Source organism: Pempheris klunzingeri, chromosome 4 (assembly GCF_042242105.1).
Source record: "Pempheris klunzingeri isolate RE-2024b chromosome 4, fPemKlu1.hap1, whole genome shotgun sequence".
Classification (NCBI taxonomy): Eukaryota; Metazoa; Chordata; class Actinopteri; order Acropomatiformes; family Pempheridae; genus Pempheris; species Pempheris klunzingeri.
Window position 1 is genome coordinate 4,569,785 of NC_092015.1, and position 20,765 is coordinate 4,590,549.

At 40.3% G+C, this 20,765-nt stretch overlaps 2 protein-coding genes across 8 annotated transcripts in view; both read right to left on the bottom strand.

The window, feature by feature from the left end:
- Positions 1–56: 56 nt before the first annotated feature.
- On the bottom strand, positions 57–5,442 carry LOC139200255 (galectin-4-like). The gene is made up of 14 exons (XM_070829510.1): positions 5,382–5,442; positions 5,003–5,091; positions 4,267–4,471; positions 3,484–3,597; positions 2,751–2,789; positions 2,637–2,663; positions 2,468–2,515; positions 2,332–2,358; positions 2,156–2,191; positions 1,969–1,995; positions 1,837–1,866; positions 690–778; positions 444–609; positions 57–348 (listed from the first exon to the last, which is right to left on the bottom strand). Exons 1-14 carry the CDS (start codon positions 5,421–5,423, stop codon positions 202–204), a joined length of 1,086 nt encoding a protein of 361 aa, XP_070685611.1. The 5' UTR covers positions 5,424–5,442; the 3' UTR covers positions 57–201.
- Positions 5,443–7,230: 1,788 nt separating this feature from the next.
- The window catches only part of ryr1b (ryanodine receptor 1b (skeletal)), a 70,049-nt gene continuing 56,514 nt past the window's right edge, over positions 7,231–20,765 (bottom strand). For all 7 annotated transcript variants that reach the window (XM_070828717.1, XM_070828715.1, XM_070828712.1 and 4 more), the window contains 21 exons: positions 19,167–19,247; positions 18,893–18,981; positions 18,537–18,665; positions 17,913–18,017; positions 15,090–15,171; positions 13,683–14,995; positions 13,511–13,593; positions 12,970–13,153; positions 12,743–12,829; positions 12,389–12,649; positions 12,157–12,287; positions 11,539–11,581; positions 11,312–11,445; positions 11,152–11,212; positions 10,913–11,059; positions 10,664–10,798; positions 10,386–10,542; positions 9,879–9,943; positions 9,679–9,779; positions 9,189–9,240; positions 7,231–9,056 (listed from right to left, as the gene is read on the bottom strand). In XM_070828717.1, coding sequence (XP_070684818.1) covers positions 8,961–9,056; positions 9,189–9,240; positions 9,679–9,779; positions 9,879–9,943; positions 10,386–10,542; positions 10,664–10,798; positions 10,913–11,059; positions 11,152–11,212; positions 11,312–11,445; positions 11,539–11,581; positions 12,157–12,287; positions 12,389–12,649; positions 12,743–12,829; positions 12,970–13,153; positions 13,511–13,593; positions 13,683–14,995; positions 15,090–15,171; positions 17,913–18,017; positions 18,537–18,665; positions 18,893–18,981; positions 19,167–19,247 — 3,536 coding nt within the window. In that variant the 3' untranslated portion in view covers positions 7,231–8,960. The remainder of the gene's footprint in view (positions 9,057–9,188; positions 9,241–9,678; positions 9,780–9,878; positions 9,944–10,385; positions 10,543–10,663; positions 10,799–10,912; positions 11,060–11,151; positions 11,213–11,311; positions 11,446–11,538; positions 11,582–12,156; positions 12,288–12,388; positions 12,650–12,742; positions 12,830–12,969; positions 13,154–13,510; positions 13,594–13,682; positions 14,996–15,089; positions 15,172–17,912; positions 18,018–18,536; positions 18,666–18,892; positions 18,982–19,166; positions 19,248–20,765) is intronic.

The window sequence follows — 20,765 nt, forward strand, 5'->3', positions numbered from 1 at the left end:
GACATGTTTATTAGTTCAGTTAACCAACAATACAGCAGTTGAGGTAAGTTTTAAGAGTTATGATCACACAGCAGGTAGTTTAAGAACCCGATGAACAACACAGTGGCTGACAGATACTCTGAGAGCTCACCTAACAACTAAAAACATGTGAAAAAGTTGAATAATGTGCATAAGTTATAGGTCCTGTAAGTGTGTGTGGTCTCAGAAGTGGATGTAGGAGATCTGCACGTCGCCGTCTATCTCCAGCATGTCGATCTCATTGAAGGACTGCAGGCGGTGGAAGAAGTCAAACAAGTGCTGCCCGTTCACAAACACCTTAAACCTCTGGTTCCCGCAGCGAATTGACATCTGAGAGACAAACACAGAAAAATGAAGACACCGATGACCCCACAGTGGGTTAAAATAATGTAGAACACAACAGTATCATGTATGAATTCACTTACATCAAAGTACTGTCCCTCCATGAAGGGGCTCATGCCGAGCTCTCTCTCCTCCTGCCCCCAGTTACCTCCAATCATGCTGTTTCTCACCACAATCCCCTCCCTCACCCTGGGGTTCATGTGGAAGGCGATGTCTCGAGTTCTGCTCCCCATGAAGTTGATGGCCATTCTGCAGCACACAGACGCAGATATGTGTTTATATCCTCTGTCACTACAGTGAATTAAAGAAGTACACTGAAAAGCACACACCTCTCGGCTCCATAGGGCACCATGCCCCTGAGGATGATGGTCCTCTTAGGGAACATCCCTCCTGGGATCATGTTGGAGTACGGCACAGGCTTCAAACACACAGCAAAAACAAAATAAGACACAATAACAAGACTAAAAGTGTGAAGCTGCACTAGTTTATCCTCCCTGTGTTAATGGCCCTGCTATCTCCTGGTATTAAATGCCAGTATCATGATTATGACTGATGATGAAAGATGTGATGTGTTCCTCTCTGTCTCTACTAGAGGACAATATACATCAGAACAGCCGCTGATGCAGACGGGAGGCTCCACGGGCCTTTATGACAAGCAAATCAAGGGATATATGTGACAAAGACTATAGGTGTTCGGTATTATGACCTGTAGTGTAAAATAATCAATGTCACTGGATTAAGCATTTGAATTTAAATTCGAGACACTCATTAGCCCAAGTGTTAGCTTGGCCCCCGAGTACAGCGTTTATTGTTCCATAACATGGTTTACATTATTAATAAATACCTGCACTGATATAAGAATATTCAGTCATAAGTCATTATATTCTCTGAAGTGCCAGTGAACTAGCATGTGCCGACATTGATGCTAGCTCGACTAATGTATGTTGCTGTTCCTTACTGTGACCACAAGAGGACAGTAAAAACGGTGTAATACGAAATACACACATTAAATGTCATCCAGTTTATAACAGGACAAGCAGAGACTTTTAATGGAGTGGGTTTGCTAACTATTAGGCTAATGTTACTGGTAATGTAAGACGGTGATTAGTCTCAGTGGAGGAGCTGCAGTATTTTATCCCTCCCCTGCTGACATGACCCTGCACAGGCAAAGCTAAACTGATGTTGGTTCGACTAACTTAATGTGTTGCAGTTTCTCTTTATGGCCACTAGATGGCAGTAAAACACACGATTCTAAAGAAATAACTCAAACGTCATCACCAGCTAGTGTCAAAGTAACATAATAGTACACTAACATTCAAAATAAAACAATCAAAACAGAAGTGAACTACAGGAATAGTGATGTTATGCTTAAAAACACATTTAAGACTTTTTAAAGCTGAACTGTTATGACAAAATATTTAGCAAAGCATCATGTCATGCCGCAAAGTGTTTGAGTGTGGAACAAATTTGACTTACAGGGTTGTAGACCGGCTGTCCACCCATGCCCTACAAACAGATTTAAGATTTCAGGTTTGAACTGGATCACTAAAAGTATGTAAATACCATGCAAACATACAACATGTAAACGTAATCGTGCAGTACTCTCACCGGCAGGTTTGATCCTGGGAATCCTCCCTGAAAGAGGAAAAAACAAAGTGTAAAAACTTGACCACCACTTAGTAAAGTTACTGATTACACTCAGACTTTTATAATAAACTTATGCCACATTGATTTGGATTAGTTTAGTATAAAACAATCGAATGTGCACAAGGAAAATAAAATCACTGTTTCATACCCCCATCCCACCTCCCATGCCACCTGGATGTTCACCCTGCAAACAAACACATACTTTAAAAGGGAAGATTTTATTTGATGTGATTTATTGTGAATTAACTCGGCTTAACATAAATTAATGAATTTGAATTTGAGCACTGATGAAGAGCAGACGTGGTATTTAAAGTATTTATTCACCCCCATGTCACCTCCTGGATATCCACACTGTTGAAAAGAGGTGGACACATTAAATACTGTTATGTTAATACTGTAATGATGTATTTAATTCAGTTTTGACTCAAGTAATGAATAATGGCCTCCTAACTATACTTACTCCCATTCCTCCTCCCATTCCTCCTCCCATGCCACCTGGGTATCCTCCCTGGATATCAGTTAGAGGGAACAAAGGTTAGTGAAAATAAGTTCATATATTTCACCATATTTTCAGTAATATTTAAAGGAAACTGTATTAAACACAATTAATCCCAACCAAAATAACATACCCCCATGCCACCTCCTGGGTATCCTCCCTGTTGAAAAGAGGTGATGTTAAAAAAAAAACATGTTCACAAAGCTGTGTTGAATTTCAATTTTACACTGAAACTACGCATACTTACTCCCATGCCTCCTCCCATGCCTCCTCCCATTCCTCCACCCTAAAAAAGATCAAATATAAATGTAAAGACAACAAATCTAATGAACAAACACAACAACAACTTATAGAAAGAGCGTTACCATTTATTAACATAGCAGGTGATGTTTGCCTACCAGTTTATACCTGACTCCTACCACTGTAATAACAGATTAATAATAAGGTAATATCTCGTAATAACAGGTAATACAGAGGTAATAACAGGACATTTCTTGGGATTAACAATGACAACACAAAGGCCCATTGAAAACTTTGCATTGAAGATGTAAATTGTCCACAATGTTCAGATTATTTTGGGTTACTACACTCTAACACAGCTCGTATTGCAACAACTACTACTAACACCACTGCTGCTGCAATTATATATTCATCTATAGTAACCCCTTGGCAACCAGTAATTGCCCAATACCTGTAGGAACAGTTTTCATTGCACTGTGAGTTTTCAGCTTTGCTAATGCTTCAAGAAACATTTAAAAAAAATTTAAATCCAGCAAAACAAAGGAAGGACAAACATTATCTAAGCACACTACTCACTCCCATTCCTCCAGGATACCTATTCATGTCACCTCGAGCACCCTGACACAGAAGCAGAAAGCATTAGCAAGCAGTTGTTGGTGATTTATAATTTCTTCTGAATTTCTTTGCCCCAGCAAAGTCCAAAGCATTAAGCCGACAGCTTCAGGGACCGGACGTCTCACCCCTATGACATTAATGGTCTGGATGGAAACATCTCCTGCGATCTGCATTGCACGAACTCTCTCCACAGGGAGACGGTGTTGGAAGGTGTAGAAGTCATTCCCATTGACTCTGACCTGCAACAGCATAATGGGAAACGTTACACGTGCTCTTCAATACTTGTGTTCTCGGATAGCAGTGGTCCATATTCAGCATACGTTTAATAGCAGGGCAAGTGTGCGTTCATGAAAATTGCCTTGAGTGAAGAACACATCACGTCTTTAAATATCAGAGGAGCTTCTAGAAGTCAGGTCAGGGTTTTTTTTTTATTATTAAATTTGTGATCTGAATTGTGCATTGTTATTTTAACTTTGCTTGTCCTTGACGTGTGAACTTATTTCTTATTTTCTTAAATTGTGCTGAAGTGTTTTTGGATTTCAGGTTTGTGTTTCTTCACTTTTTATGTTGAACATCTTGTGCTTCTTTGTGCTTTCTTTTCGTTCTGACATCTTGGGACCACATTGGCAAAGTTTGCAATTGCATATACTGTCTGTATGGTGAAATAAAAAATCTGTTTGTCAGTAACTATAACTCCTCTTGGGGAGACACATACAGTATGTGGAGGTTGGTGTACAAACAGATAATGAATGACAACACAGTAAAACACAATTGTAATAATACAAAATATGTTTTCTTGGGAGAAGTTAAGATTGTTGGTGAATAATGTACTGTACTGTCCTTATACTTGTGTAAAGCTACATTGTTGGGAGGTTTAAGAAAAGTGTTGGACTGGTGCTTGGTCTGACCTGGTAGCCTTGTGAAGTGACCATGATGACCATTTCAAAGGCCTGGCCTTTGCTGAAGGGCATATCTCGAATCTTCTCCTCTGACTCCCAGGATCCATCCTGACAAGAGTTGAAGACCACCTTGTCCCAGCCGTCGAATCGGGGGTTCATGTGGAGGGCGATGTCGCTGGACTCAGACTCTTCGCAGAGCAGGTTGATGAAGAACCTGCAAAAAGGTAACGGAGACAAAGACAAAGCAGAGAAATTATGTCACAGAGTCCTGGAGTGAGTGATGAGTTGGTTTAGAGTTAGAAAACAGCAGAAATGCAAACAGGTGGGGCTCTCCCCACAAAGGAGCTAAAGATGTCACGATACATTCAGGTATGGGCAGTGTTTACTTTGTCTGTTAATGGGCTGGTGTAGCGCCTGTTGCAAGCCAGATATGACTCGATTGGAAAGGGGAGGCGCACACGATAAAAGTGGAGCTGTGTGTTACATGTCTGCTTTGATATGCGACAATGCAAAGACATCTGCTCCACCCGCGGTAAGATTACACAAGGTGTTCCCTCAGTTTTTAAACCATGTCAAAAGGTGCAGGAGACACAGTCAACGACTCTACTCAGAAACGTCTGATGCACAAAGGACTGAACACACCCTTTAGCTTTTACTAGTACATTTTCTCTTAGACTACTTTGGGAGAGAATGACTTTCATGCTAAATGGGTACAAAGTTCCAGATGTAAGCTTTCTATAATCACCTGGTAATGTCCTCGGGAATGGACCCCTGGATGTAGATGGACACCCCCTCCCTCAGGCCTCCATAAATGGGCCCCAGGTAGGGAATTCTCTGCACAGACACAAATACTTAACCACACTGCACAATGCTCTCGATGTCAGTCACATTATACAGTAAACGGTGGTGGAAGAAGTGTTCAGATCCTTTACTCAAGTTACAGGACCAACACAATAATGTAAAAATAATCATAACAAATCAAGTCCTGCATTCAGAATCCTTCTTACAGTAGCTGATTATAAATTACGTTATTAGACTGGTAATGCTGTTTCATCAGTGTGTCGGTAGTATTAGTGTTGCAGCTGGTTGACATGGAGTCAGGAGCAGTCAGTGCAGATACGTACCGGTCCGTAGACTGGCTGATATCCAGGAGGAGCAACAAACATGGTGGCAGCAGTCACTGAGATGGACAATGGACAGGCACAAAGAATCTGGAGGGTTTCGTCAGGAACTGATCTCTGCTGGACGCCTCGTTTTATACAAGTGACGAGGGAGGGACAGAGCAGGGAACCAAACCCAGACTTGCATCACCATGTTTACTTTGGAGGCACAAGATGCAAATTAACCTCTGACCCAGCAGAGGTGTGGCACGTTACAACAAAAGGAGAGTGTGTGTGTTTATGTGTGTGTGAGTGTGTGTGCAAAAACCAACATGATTGTAGCAGCTGTTGAAACAAGGGGAAGAAATATACAGATGTTTTAGCTGAATAAAAGTGGTAATATTGTAATATAAAGATACTCCATGTCAAGTAAAAGTCATGCACTGAAGATATCAGTAAGTTAAGTGAAAGTACATATTGGCATTATCAGCTAAACATGCTAGAGAATGAAAAGCACTAATACTGCAGATAGCCCCTGTGAGTGTTACACTATTATTCTACTCTTATTATATTATTGCATTGTTGTTATTACTGGTTTATAACTTTTAATGTGTATAGTAAGAGGCATTTTACTGTTGTTACTGGTGGAATATATATATAAAAATCTTTGTTCAGCACGTTAAATCACTCACCACATATCACTTTTTAAAAATCCCACCCCCTTTAAAAGAATTGTAGGAGGTTGTAAGCATCATTCATAAGATATCCAACTGAGGAGGCCTATCTAAGACAAACAGAAACACAAGTAACCCTTATCTACAACTCAGGTAAGCATGTATAAAGTAATTTTACATATGTGCTTTGTGAAGTTATTTCGGCAAATGCTTTACAAAGTAAACATGCAAGCTCTTCTTATATGCACACACACCACATGCTCTCAGACACATAATCTGTCAGGGAACAAAGGCTGTCACAGTGATATGAGGGTGTTTCCTGAAAAGTTTGAGGCATAGTAATGCACTTTTAATATTTGATTAAGATAAAGTTCTGCCACAGCCGCCATAAAACTGTAACGCCGACGCCTGAGAGTGAACATTTAAGTCATTTAACTATAAATCTACGGGCGAGGGTCAGTGTAAAGGCCCAATAACCAAGTAACAATATTACAGTGTTTCATTAGTTAAATAATATAACAGAAAAGGATAGATAGGTATGAATGTTGCTAAATCATCAGGCACTTAATTATACTTCAAACTATGTATTTAAGGTATGTGCATCATCTGTACATAATTGTTTCAATGTAAATGTGTATAAAAGATGTCATTCTATGGATATATTTAACTAATAATGAAGAAAAGATCCTGAACAATGTCTGAGGCTCACAAACCTGAATGCTGACCAGTATATAGTCTTTATAATGTTATATACACAAACTAATAGTTAATGTCCTTATAGTTTTACTGCAACAACATTAACAGCACAGCATTTTTCACACACATGTTGTTATTTTAGGACCCAAATGGTGTCAATGTGCAATTTGCCTGTTTTTCATGAATATTTATTTCTTATAAATTACATGAAAATTTTTGCCACCCTCTTGAACATCAGTTCAATATGATTAACATTTCTTTACCAGACACCATTATGATTCTCAAACAAAAAGGTAACACAAAATGCCAAGCAGATACATGGGATCCTCTCTCTCCTGCTGGAGTCAATCCATAAACCATACCCTTAGCCTCAACGTTAATCTTACAGCACTTTGAGAATTGCACAATATATCCTCATTTTCCAAAAACTAGTCCACACACACACTCAAACACACAGTGAGTTCATACAAAGGTCTCCATACCAAAGAGGACACACGTTCCAGTTCTCCTTAAAATAATCTGTTTATTCTGTATTGAAACACAGGGTTCAGTCAGAGGACACTCAGTCAGGTGGAAATTAGTGATCTCCATTCAGCTCCATACCATCAACTGCCTCTGTGTGGACTGCAGCGGCCACTACACATTTCAGTGTCGTCAGCGATCAAAATACTGCTCTGCCTCTGGCAAGGTGAGTCGTAACAGTAAAAACAAGATGGTGCATTTGTAAGTTGGGATGTGATGTGTAAGAGGCAAAGTGAGACAGAACTGTCTCCGATCAATGCATCACACATGACTTTCTTGATTGAGAAAAATAACTGGTATGCTGGAGTCCTAAAAATACCTATCATAAAAACCTAACTAGCAAAAAAAAACCAAAAGCTAATTTGCTCTTCTGACTGCAAACTGGGCATTTACTTCAGTGTGAGATCAAGTCTCTTCACCACTGTGGATTTCACAAACAGGACACATGGCGTCTTCATGTCGGACAAAGTAGCATGATCGTTTAAATTCTTCAAAGCCCTAAAGAAAAATAAATATATGTATCTATGATTTATGTAAAATATGTCTTTTCATCAAAAGGCCTCTAAGCAGCCTAGACATGACTCAGTAATACAGATGACACTTTGGCCAAAATGTATACATTAAATACATTCATTACTCATTTTAATGCACTGACAAAAACTTATTTGTGCATAAAGTGTCATAAAACAGACTGTTGGCCAGAAATACAGACGGGCTAAAACGGTCGTCTTCAGAAGATTTGATCTGCATATAAACAATAAATAAATAACCTTGGCATCCTCCTATACTGTATGTGTGTACATCATCACTATCCTATATGGCACAGAGACACCAGTGGAGATACCAGTGGGACCACACACATCCAGGGGCGCTTTGTAAGACTTCAAGAATGCAAACTGGGTTCGTCTATACAGCTGATTCACACTGGTATATGTCACGTACGCAGATGATACTCTTTATTATCTTGGCAAGTCAGTCCAACAAGAGTTTACGTTCACGATAGCTTGTTCGGAGACAAGTTCCCTAAGTCTTGAGAGAGGAAGAAAAGGAGCGAGAGGGGGCCTTATAGTGCTCACTGCTCCCTCAAGGACCTCAGAGATACAATTGTGAGCTGCTAAATCATTTTCTTTCAAAACGCTCTCTCACTGAAACACCAGAAATCAGAAATATCAAATGGCAGCAGCAACATACAAAAACAACCCCAACCTTACAAATAAAATAAATAAAACATATCCACTCTAATTTCAAATGAAAGTGTTAAAGCTAAAAATCTAAACTATCTGATCGCTAAAGCAGTGACATTGCTATAGGCACTATAACGTTTACAGCAGTAGCGACTGAAGGAGCCCGTTGTGTATAAACGCATTGATATGCAAGGCAATCTATGTATATTTTACACAAAAAAGGCCATGTAGTGTATTCATAGTGGAATATAAAGGCCCCTGGCTTCATGTGTCTTTTTATGCCTCTCTGATACGGTTTGTCTGCTTTCCCCAAATCTATTCCATCGACATTCTGCTGCAGGTGGTAAAACAGTGCAGTCAAAGTGTGCATAGCTTCAGCAGAGGAGAGAAATGTGCAGACAAATGACAAAACTAAGACATAGACGTGTTCGATTTCTAAATTTCTATTCTTTCCACTCTCTGACTTTCCCTCCCCTCCTTTCTCCTCTCCTCTTTCCCCTTCAGACGCACATAACGATGCGGGGACATTATCCGAGCTGATCCTCATACTGCTTCCGGAAGCAGTCTCCAGCTGGGAAGAAGTCCCAGCATCGCTCCGAGTACATCTTCCACACGTATGACTCCTGAAACGCAGAGGGGAAACACGTTAGACAGAATTATTTAAAAAATATTATTTCAGATATTTACGGAGGTAAAACAGGGGCTTTTCTTTTTTACTTTCTTTATGCATCTTAAACATGTGTGTGTTTACTGACCTGTCCTGTGTGTTCTGTTTCATCTTTGTTTATGAGATACATCAGGAAGAACCTGAAAGTGAAACAGAGGGAAAACACTGAGAAAAATAATGCACCATTACAACAGGGTTGTTGTTTGCTAACACAGAGTAACTTGCAGGTGTAGGAATAGATATTAGTCACAATAGTTGTTCTCATGGGCCAAAGAGGACAACATGGTTGAATAATCCATTTAAAAAATAAACATTAATACTGCAAATATCCATCATGTTGTGTTCCTCTTCATGTCAAGTTTTGATATTCAATATTTAATTTAATGATATTATTAATAATAATGATCTAATAGTAAATAATGTACTTGTTTAATGTCTATTATTTCAAAAATTAGCAAGAGTTTCAAGGCTATCTGGAACTCTGGAAATAAAGGTAATTAGTCTCAACACAAATAATGAACACATACTTTATCTAAAAGAGTGTAATTGTCCGAGTTGTACTCTGAGAGGTGACTCACATGTAGTTGGCTAAGTTATGTTCCTCTAAGGTGTGTGTCTCGAAGCCATGCGGCGTCGTGTCAAAGTAGTCACTTCCTATTCCGCAGATGAAACACTTAGTCTAGAGGGAGGAAGGACAGTTTAGATTAAACACGTTCTTGCCTGCAACTGAAAGTGGATTAAGTCACGAGTTAAACCCCTCTGAAACTTATTATCTTACCTCCATGTCCTCTCTGACCTGCTCCTGCTGGTCTCTCAGCTCTCCAAAGGCATCAATGATCAAACCTGACAGGCACAGAGTGTTTCTTACAGAGTTCCTCTCAGCAAAGTAAATGTTTGTTTAGGGAGGTGAGGGTGTTTGCTTTTCGACAGAATTTTACAGCACGTACAGAATTCAATAACTGCACATTTCTAGTCACAAACCCTATTTCTCTGACCTCTAAAATACCATTCTCTGTTCCCCGTCTGCCCTGTTCACTCAGGAGGCTTTCCTAGCTTCCCATCATAATAGAAACACAGGAAAATGTGTGTGGTTTAAGAGCTTTTCTGTGTAAAACAGCTGCCTGCTGCACGTCTACAACAACAGTAAAGTTGTGAGGGCACATAAATACAGAAGAATTGCCATGCCGTGCTTTAAAATGTTTTCTCAGTTTTGATTTAATTCAATCTACTTACCCCCTACAAACACCGAGCACTGTTTAAGATAATAACAACATATAAACCATACCCTGAATGATAGCCAGCAGGATGACGATGACGAAGAAGAAGAAGGTAATGTCAAAGACCACGCGGTAGAGCTCATATTCATCCCCAGCTGGGTCTTCAATTTCATCTCCGATGCCACCACCAGCACGGACGCCAACATACATGTGGAACAGGTAGCACTGCAGGAGGGAGTGAGGACGGAAAAAGAATAAAAAAAAATCAACCCAAAGTGATGATGGCTTCCCCTAAATCACACATCAACCGATCTATCCAACAACCACATCTCTGCCCTCCACTTACAGTCATCATGTCATCGCACTTCATGTCCGGTTCATCCTCATCCTCGCTCATGTTGTAGAACTTGCGGAAGAAGTTGAAGGCGACCACGGTGTACAGGTACACCACCACAGCCAGCAAACCCACTGTCATCATCAGCTGCGAGGAACAGATGTATGTGTCATTAGTCCAAGGTCAGTTTACAATTCCTACTGGGAAAACAGGAGTGCCGAAAGCCTCGCGATGCATCATTACAGTGACCAGAGTCCAGACCTGTTTGCCGTTATGAGTAACGGAGGACAGAATGGTGCGCAGGGTTTTGACACCCATGGCGATGTCCAGAAGATGAGCGGCAAAGAAGAAGTTGTTGTAGTGACCGAGCAGAGACATTAACATGTACCACACCAGGTAGAGGAAGGTCTAAAAGAAGAAAGAGGGCTGTCAGTAACACTGTACTTAAAACAGAGTCTCTTATTGTCTAAATTACACCACAAACCGCCTCCTTAACTCACATTGTCAGTGAAAACAACACCAAACTTCCAGATCTGGTACTTGATGTCAATAGATGTTATCCTACAGAGAGAGGCAGACAGGCGGGTTTGTTCTGTGGTATCATGCACTAAAAACCTAACTCAAATGGTTCACGTAGAGATCGTTAAGTACAGCACATACCAGCTTAACATTGAGGTGTCTGGTTCAGGCTTCTTTTCATGTGTCATGGCGCTGACGTCTAGAGAAGCCAAGTCCATACCGAGCAACTCTGCAATCCTCTCTCTGCCATAGATGTCGCCGTATTTGTCCAGCACCTGGATATCACACACAGATGTCATTTCACTGCAACAAATATCCCTGATGTTTTGCTGTTGGTTTTAATCAAACATGTCTGAAAAAAAACTCACCTTTCTTTTCACAAACTTGTCCCAGTAATTATTGGGGAAGGTTCTGCGTTGAAAGAGAAACATCATGGGCATTTAATTGATAGTAATCTCAATTTCTGATGCTGTATGTTAGATGTCTGCAGCCTGGACCCAAGCATGACTGGCATGCAACACGTTCAATTAAACCTTAAGTATTTCATTAATATGAGGGCTATGATAAAAACCTAACACAATGAATACTGATTTTGTCCTTGCCTGCTAGCATTAGTGATTTTTTTGGCATGTGTTCTGGCTTTGCTGGATGATTATTCAAGGAGAATATTAAGAGCTAAATACGTAATGAACGAACGTTTAACAGTCGTCAGGTTTTCAGGTTCTGGAGGGTCTGTTTTTGTGAACGTGAACCTTTGTTAACTTGGTTTCCGTCATCATGCTTTCACAAGGAAAAGTGGTCTTTCATGACAGAGCTGCTTCGTAGGTCTACCATTTTCAGTGTCTTAGGAGAGAGAGTTTTGAAGCTAAAATACTGGCTTAGGGTTGGCTTTAGGCTGGAATCAATCAGGACAGCCTGGGTTGATTAGGCCTATCTGATACCTCATGATACCATCCATCTATCTAATAAAATAACAGGGCTCTTACGGAGTGTTGAGCACCAGTCTGTCCCACTGGCCCTTGATGTCGTCGTCCTCAGGCTGCTCAGTGACATAGAGGCCATCAAACTCCAGCTTTCTGGCCAGCTCCTTCTCTCTCTTGAAGATAACCAGAGGGACCTGAAGGATATTGAGGGTAAAACACAGATAAAACTGCATCAGACCTGAACACAGACAAAAAGAAAAAGCTGTTTGTGGCCACACTGAACGCCACATCGCACCTTGAGGCAGTTGTAGCCGATGATGCAGAGGAAGGAGATGATGGTGTGAACGATACCGAAGAAAGCCATAGCTGGCTGCATGTAGCCTGTGCTCTCTTCCAAGAAGTAGTACATGGGACCTTCTTCATCATCATCCTCTCCTCCTCCCTCATCTAATCCGGACCCGTCCTCTTCAGCGCCGGAGCCTTCGAATAAGGCGGAGCCCTCAAACAGACCAGAACCCTCAAACGGCTCCTCCTCGCCTGGAGGACTGTCGGACACCTGGAAAGGTCAGAATGGAAATCAGTCCTACAAGCCTCGTCGAGCATTTTACAGAAGAATGTGTCATCTAAAGTCAGTTACAAATGTACGGACCTTGTAGAAGAGCAGGATGAAATTCAGAGCAAAGGCGATGAACAGGGCCAAGAACCGAAAGTTGTAGAAGTTGCGAGAAAGGTAGTTCTGGAGGCAGGAGAGACGGAGAAATGAGCCCCAGCAAAGCACAAAACCAACATTTCACTGTGTGATACCACCGCGCTGACATGTGAAAATGGTTTAGCTAATAGGATACACTGTGTTAGCAGTGAAAGAGAGCTGCTCACCATGAATTTAATCCTCTGAATCTCCAGCTCATTCCACAGCTCAAAGCCCCCCTCAGCAGATTTCTTGTCTTTCTTTGCCTTGGTCTTCACAGCAGTTTCCTTTATCTCCTCAGGCTCTTCCTCCTTTACCTCAGGTTCAGGCTCTGCCTTCTCTGCCTTCTCTGCCTTCTCTCCATTTTCGGTGCTAGAAAAGACGCACAAGAAAAAAAACTAGGACTCCGGACTGTTTTAACATCCGATAATAAGATCATCTGCAGAACTACACAGATATGTGATAATGTGAGCTGCTAATAATGAAATCACCGGACACGTTTCTGTACAAAAAAATCTATTTCTGTGAATGATGATTCATAATTACAAATACATTAGCATCGTCATTTCAAGAAATGTGGGAATTTCTTTTTACTTGTAAATGTATCAGTAGCTAACATAGCTGTAATTCTTGGCTGAGAGTGGTTCAGTATTATAGCCTGAGGACACATTTCTCTTTAACAGAAGCTGCTCAGTTTTCATGTTGATCCCCAACAAGGAGACAACTTACTCTGCTTTCTCAGTCTCCTGAGGAACCTCTTCCTCAGGTTGAACTTGTTCTTCCTCTCCTGGTCCTCCCACGGTGGCGGCCAACTGTTTCAATAATTGTTTTGTGGTTAATTAACTGCTTATTGTGCTTAACGCTGAACATCAATAAACAAGTATCGGACAAAACACCTCACCAATTTTCTCTTCAGCAGCGGCGTTCCCTCTGGAGTCGGAGGCTCCTCAGTTGTCGTCTCACCAAAGTCTCCAAGCCCCCCAGGAGCATTGAAACCAGGCAGGCGTCCCCCCTCCCTCTCCTCGCTGTCCTCCTCTTGCTCCTCTCCTCCCACAGCATCTAAAAGGTCTGCCGCTCCGTCTTCGTCTTGGACCTCCCGAACCCCTGGTTCAGGTGGGAGGTCCCCGTGAACTTCGTCCTGCGTGGGATCTGGCATACTGGCTAGGATCTCCGTCACTGTCATCTTCTTGGCGCTCTCCACTAAGCCTCCACCGAACAGCACCTTCCATATGAGCGTGAAGAAGCCCTTACATATACTATAAACGAACATCAGGATACCCATCAGAGTAGTGTAGATAAATGTTGCCAGGCCGATCACCATCTCCTTCACCGTCATTTTTCTTAGTTTGCGGTAGCGTCTTCGCAGGTTACGGAAGGTGAACATGTTGAAAAAGTCAACCACGCTCTTCAGAAAGTCTGCAAAGGCTGAGGTTGATTCTGGAGCTGCCCCTTCTCCGTTGCCCTCTTCTCCTTCTCCAGACTCTCCTTCATCTCCGCCGCCCTCGCCTTCTTCTTCCTCATCGTCCTCTTCTTCCGCTCCATCTCCCTCAGGCTCAGAGATAGACGCGGCAATGTTCATCTCAAAGATGGTGTCCTCGCAGAAGTTTACAAACATCTCCATTTTCTCACTCTCACCGCCCTCATTGACCACATCAAAGATGAACTGCCGTTTGGACTCCCTGACTTGTGGCATTTCCCATTGGTTGCGGTTCGCCTCGCTGATTTCAAAGTAAATACGCTCGATCTTCCTGCTGGCTCCCATGATCTCAATGCGGCCCAGGAAAGGGCGGAAGTAGTTGAGCACGCTCTCTGCCTGCTCCAGGAAGTTCTGAAGGCGGGTGTCATGGGGTACGTGCTCTGACAGGTTTGTGAGCAGAACGGCAATATTGAAACCAATGTCTTTAGCTGGCTCCTGGAAGCGATCAGCAAATTCCTCAAAGTTGATCATCTCATTCTCATCAGCCTCTGAGCAAGAGAGGAGGAACTGGATTTCTGAGGGAGAGTATTGCTTCTGGCTGTCCATAGCCTTGGAGAAGTCCTTCTTGGAGATTAGCCCCCGAGGGTCAGTGACATAATCTCGGAAGGCGTCAGACGCCACAATGTCCTTAAGCTTGAGGAACATGTCGAAGAACTTCAGGATCATCTCCACGTTGCTGGAGGACTCCACCAGCATGTCAACCATCTGCCTGGCAATGGTGCCATTGACCACATTGCCTAAGGGTAGGACAAGGTGAAAGGAGATGAGAAATATATATAGAACATGCGACAGAAAGGAGAGGACATCACTAGAGTGGGGCGGACATCATACCTTCAAGCAGAGACAGTAGCATCACTACCATGTCCTTCTGAAGATCCAACAGCTCTTTCAACAGTCCAATTTGGCTGGAGTCCTGCAACAAAGCCAAAGCACACAGCAAAACACAGACAAACAGCAGAGAAAGCAATATTTTTAGCACACGTACTGACGGAAAAATCTCATTCTGATGATATATCACAGTTCGCTGTAATTTGAGAGGATGTGTGTTTCTTTCTGACATAAAACGGCGAGAGACGCTACCTCAGAGTGTGTTCTACTCCAAAAATGATCCTGGGTTTGCATTTTTAAATAAAGAATATGCATTTTTAACACCACAGATAGTACACTTATTTTGATGGAAAGCTACACAGACGCTGGAGACACAGGCAGGTATGAGAGAAGGGAAGAAAATGGCTCAGTTAGACAGCAGCATCATTCTCCTGGTGGAAAAGGTGGCTGCAGCATGAGAGCAAGGAAGACATAAACACATTTGCAGGTGCTGATCTTAGCACTCCTGAAGACCTGCACCAGCAGATAGCAAGAGCCATATAATTGTTCAATACCCCCAATTTAGTTAAAGCCTGAATACACAGTTTGCAAAAGTTAATTGTGGTTTAAGTTTCACTGTGATATGTTTGGAAGAGTTTGATCAATAAAGTTGAGAAGATATACACTTTACTTATCAAGAATAAATCACATTGTCACAATCATTTCATGAGAAGAGGTAAAAAACATTTTATTCCAACTTTATGGGCAACAGTGTATATAAAGTCTATAGTGGTTGTCAGGCTGGTGGAGATCTGGAGGAAAAAGGTGTCAGGATGTGCAAGCATCAGCCACCTCTGAAATCACAGTGGTATGTTTTAATACCTCTACAACACAAAGGAACTAAATATAGACAACATCAAAATACAGCTAAATGAAAAGGAGCAAAGCAAAGCCTCTATACGCTGTAGGGAACAACATGATAATAATAATGGACGAATAAGCGACCTATAATGTTTTGCATAAAGCCTCTGCAAAATAAAAGAAAAGAGCAAAGCAATTCACTTACATTGAATTCTGTTTTCGTAGCTAACTACTATTAAATCTGGTGTGAGATAAATTTGTTGTAAACCATCTTTCAAAACGCAGGTGAAATGTCACTAATTCTCTATGTAATTTACTGCAGTACTTGTTTAATCTTTTCCTGGTCAATTTACTAAATGGTCTCTCCCTGTTACACCCCCCCTCTGTATTCAGGGACAGAGTCTGATGGCAGGAAAGGAAAAAAATGCAGATGCAGAGGAAATATACAAAAAGAGAAATGTGAATGGTTTAAGCTGCGTGATAAATAATGTGATGAAGCATGAGATCTTTAAAAAAAAAAAGCACAAAGGGCCTCTGAATGAGACGGCTTTGGCGGAGAGACACAGATTCTTACGCCATTTCGTTGTCCAGGATCGGGATGCATCTAACAGGGTTTCACATGAAAATAATAGTTATCCATCAACATTTTTACTTAATGTTTGTGTTTGCCCAAGCCTGGACATTATTTTACATATTTAATATATGTAATATGTTAAATATTTACATATTCAAAATTTAAATGGTTGTTATCATTTAATTCTAAGCTACAGTTACTGCGAATTTTGCGAATTTTAAAACTAAATTAGCACAGATCATAGATAAAATATAAGGTATCACATTTTTTAAGTGCACATCTAAAAGTACATCTTTGGGTGGAAACACAGAATCTCTTTAAAAATATATATATGACCACAGCTGATCTTTAAGTGCTGATGGAAAAGTTACTGTATCTTGCTTTTTTTAAACAAACCCTAATAATTTAACATTTATAAAGATATAAAAATACAAAAATGCATTTTAAACAGCAGCATCAGTAACAATCAACACTGCCACACAAAATTAGCCTGAGTAGGAAACACTGCAGCTAGTTAGCTCAAACAAGTTACAGACTGCAGACACAACTTTTTCAAAGCAAACACATGTTAGTCCAAAGCATCAAACCCTCAGTCAGTACTACAGAATGAATATATACTCAAATCAGGTGGGGTGGATTAACTGTATTATACAGAATCGGAGGGAAAATTAAAGAGAGAGATAGAGGATCTGTTTTCCTCAAATTGTTTCTGCCATCTTTACTTGAATTCATGTTGTGCTGTGGCTCATAGGGAAGGTGTGCAGAGGAGGAGACGACTTCATATCAATTCTGTTAATTAACATAGCTGATAAAAGTGTTCACTGATTAACTAGAAACAGCATGGGGAAAGATTAAAGCTGCCTTTTCTATAAATCTACATTATTTTAGCTGAATGAATATTTAAATATCAGTAATAAACTATATAGCTATATTAAAGGGAAACTTAAATAACTGCATCTAAATGTGATTTTAAAAGGCGGAAGACTGTGTTATAGAATATTTTTACTTTATACTGTATAAAATTCTGTCGTATTCAACAATGACTTGGACAAAGCGTGCGTGCAGTGACCTCTCTTTAAAATAAAATGACTCAGTAAAGAGGCAGAAACAATCTGATAAAGAAAAGGAAAAGAAAAAAGGTAGATTAGATATAAAAAACAATTAATTAAACAAGAGAATAATCAAATAAATACATACTTTACTCTGCCGGAACAATGAGAGAGACAGTTCAAAAAATTAGTATACTCAAAGTGGAGAAATGAATTAAAATATATTGTATTTAAATTGTTTTGATTCATCTTTTTGTTACCTGCAATACAAGAAACACATTTCTACAGAGATAAAGTCCATGAAATACACAAGAATATAAATATACTGGCTTGAAAAAGGAGAGAAATTAATAATATTCTTACCTGAGCAAGTTTCATCATCATATGAGCAAAGACGTGCAGGAAGCCCACAACAGCGTCCCACAACCTGCTGTGGGCCAGAGACTGCTGGTTACCAGTACAGGGACCCTGACAGACGCACAAACACAGTGTGGAAAATGTAAGTAATACTTCCATACTTAATATATTCTGATGATATATTTTAACACGGTCTTGTGTTTCAAAGCAAATGCTCTGAAATAAAAAGTACATCTATAAATTAGGACTTGACTTCGGTGGGGACAGAAATTCAAAATCCAGCTTTATTGTCTGTTTTATTTCATTGGCTGTAGTGTCTTGTACATTTACAATACTATCAGTAATACTAACGTGGCTATTTACACCCATCTGTGTGTTGGAAAGGGTATGTTATGTATTTAATATGCCCCTCCTCTGACTTATTATTTCAGCCTAAAACATGATCTTTTCCTGAACCTAACTAAGTAGTTTTGGTGTCTAAGCCTAAAAACTGAAAATAATGAGCCAACTAAGTCGAAAAACAAAATGCTTTAACTGGCCCCCACATCCTCCTCCCTTTGCAGACTTTGCCACCAAATATCCTTTAACCTATTTACACCTCATCAATCAGCCACACAGGAGCTTTCTTACCTGAATGTACTCAGTCAAGCTGTTGAAGACCTGCTTAGCCACAGTCATTGCTTTGGAGAAATTCCTCTTGCCGGGCTCATCAATAATGTCTTTTCCCGAGTAATACCAGTAAAAGTCACTGATCGACTCCTGGATGCAGGAAGGAGGAAGAAGAAAACATGATTGTCTACTGTTGAACTGACCCAAATTAAGCATTTACATATTTTTTGCCTCAATGAAAGTATATTTTTGGTAGAAGAAGTTCAGATATATTTACACTCATATCACAGAATTAGAAATAGGAGAGTTTGGTTCTTCTTAGCGTACAAGCAAAGTGTTAGTTTGGCATAAATATGCTAGAAGTGTAGTCTGAGTACCTGAAGTCGAAGCAGGTAGTCCACAGTGCAGATGATGACGTTAATGGTCGTGGTGCTGCCTGTCTGAGTTCTCAAGTAGTTCTGAAAATCTGAAAACAGACAACAAGGTGTTCTTAAGACTGCGGAAATACCATCATTTCATAAATGGTACTCAACCAAGTATCAGCTGGGATTGATAAGTTTCATTAACAAATATAATGTCCCTAAATGTTGAAATCCACCTTTAACAGGCAGAGGGCAATGCAAACTGAGTTGTTTGGTAAAAAGAACTCACCATTATTGTGGCCCTCACAAAGGAGCTGAAGGAAGCGGAAGAGGTCACACGTAAATTCATCGTCCGCCATCACTTTCTCATCTGGGCAGAGGAACACAGGAAACACAAATGAATCTGTGCAACAGGAAGTTTCATCCGTCCCGGTACAGAGTATATGTGAACTCTGTAAAGTTGCTGTGTTATTCTGTTAGAAAACACAGTGGTGAGCAGAAATAAGCACAAGGGATTAGGTGTTTAAAGACTAAAAAACTGTGTTTTACCTTTTCTTTTGTTTAAACCTACTCTAAACTACCTTTATCCCTCTGCTATTTGACATTTTAATTTTCTTTTGCATCACTGTGCTCATACATTTGAGCTCTGCTTTCTTACTGTCGTGCAAGTTATTGGTCATATCACCTTGCAGAAAAAGTAAATGACCAAAAAAAACAACAAAATCTTGTGCAAAGTATAATTTACTATTCCTACAAATGGTATTTTTCATTGTTTTTTTATATTCAATTATTACTAGAAACAAGAAGGTCAACAAGTAAGTATCTTCATTTTAACAAGTTATTTTATCAGTTTTTCAGGTGTAGAATCAAATCTTTGGACAGCCACTGAACAACAAGTGCAGTGATCCGTCTTTGCATTTTAACAAGGAAAACCGCACAGTTTTTTTTCCACAACACATTTGAAACCAAACAACTTGTTAAGACAGTTGGTTTGCGCAGACTAAACACTGTTCAGATTAGATTTTTAGATTAACTATTAACTGTGTTAAGATTTGAGAATCATCACTGATCATCACATCAATGATGGTTATAATAACCCGACTTAACATTAGACATCTGCTGATACACAACAAACACTGCAAAATGCTGCAGTGCATGGTAGATTTAGTAGTAAATTATTATTGTGTGTGTGTGTGTTTGGGTGTGTGTGTGATGGCACAGGAGGATATTGAAGGATATGCTGTATGCATGTTTGTAAGAAACTAAATATATACTATAAGTGTGTCTGTACAAGTGTGTATATGGATGTGCTTTGCCAGAACAGTAAAAGTGTAAGTACCACCACCTCATATCACTCCCCTGCTTTCATTAGAATATGTTAGTGAAAATCACAAACACCTCATTGTCCCTTTGAGTTTGTCAGAAGGAAAGGGAGGCTGGGGCTTCCATACGGACGCCACTCTTGTTTTTTTCTCCTGTTCCTTCCCTCAAACTTTACCTCTTTCTAGCTGTCCGGATACTTTTTACCGAAAACTTCTATTCAACAGAACTCAGACTGACAGCAGATCAAACACGAGTCACATGACATTGAAACTGACATGGAATACGCAGATACCACGAAGACAGAAAACCAGGGATATATATAACAGATATATATAAAAAAAAAACACAACTGTGGAGACACTCATGATACAGATGTTGACGGTGAACACAGAACTACAGAGAAAACTTCAGGGCACACACCATCATGCAGGACAGATCTACTGAACTCTGCAAACTCCAGTCAGCTATGAGAATGGATGTTTGGAAAAAAAAACAAACACTCAATACACACTAATGTACATGTATATCGAAGGCTGGAAAATGCAAAATCAGCGAGTTAATCCCC

What these genes read in the sequence shown, in the direction of transcription:
- LOC139200255 (XM_070829510.1), bottom strand. Translation starts at nt 5,423, where the DNA reads ATGTTTGTTGCTCCTCCTGGATATCAGCCAGTCTACGGACCG. An exon ending in ATCAGCCAGTCTACGGACCG is followed by an intron (nt 5,092 to 5,381) that starts GTACGTATCTGC and finishes GTGTCTGTGCAG; the next exon opens with AGAATTCCCTACCTGGGGCC. An exon ending in TCCCAGGATCAAACCTGCCG is followed by an intron (nt 1,867 to 1,968) that starts GTGAGAGTACTG and finishes ATCTGTTTGTAG; the next exon opens with GGCATGGGTGGACAGCCGGT.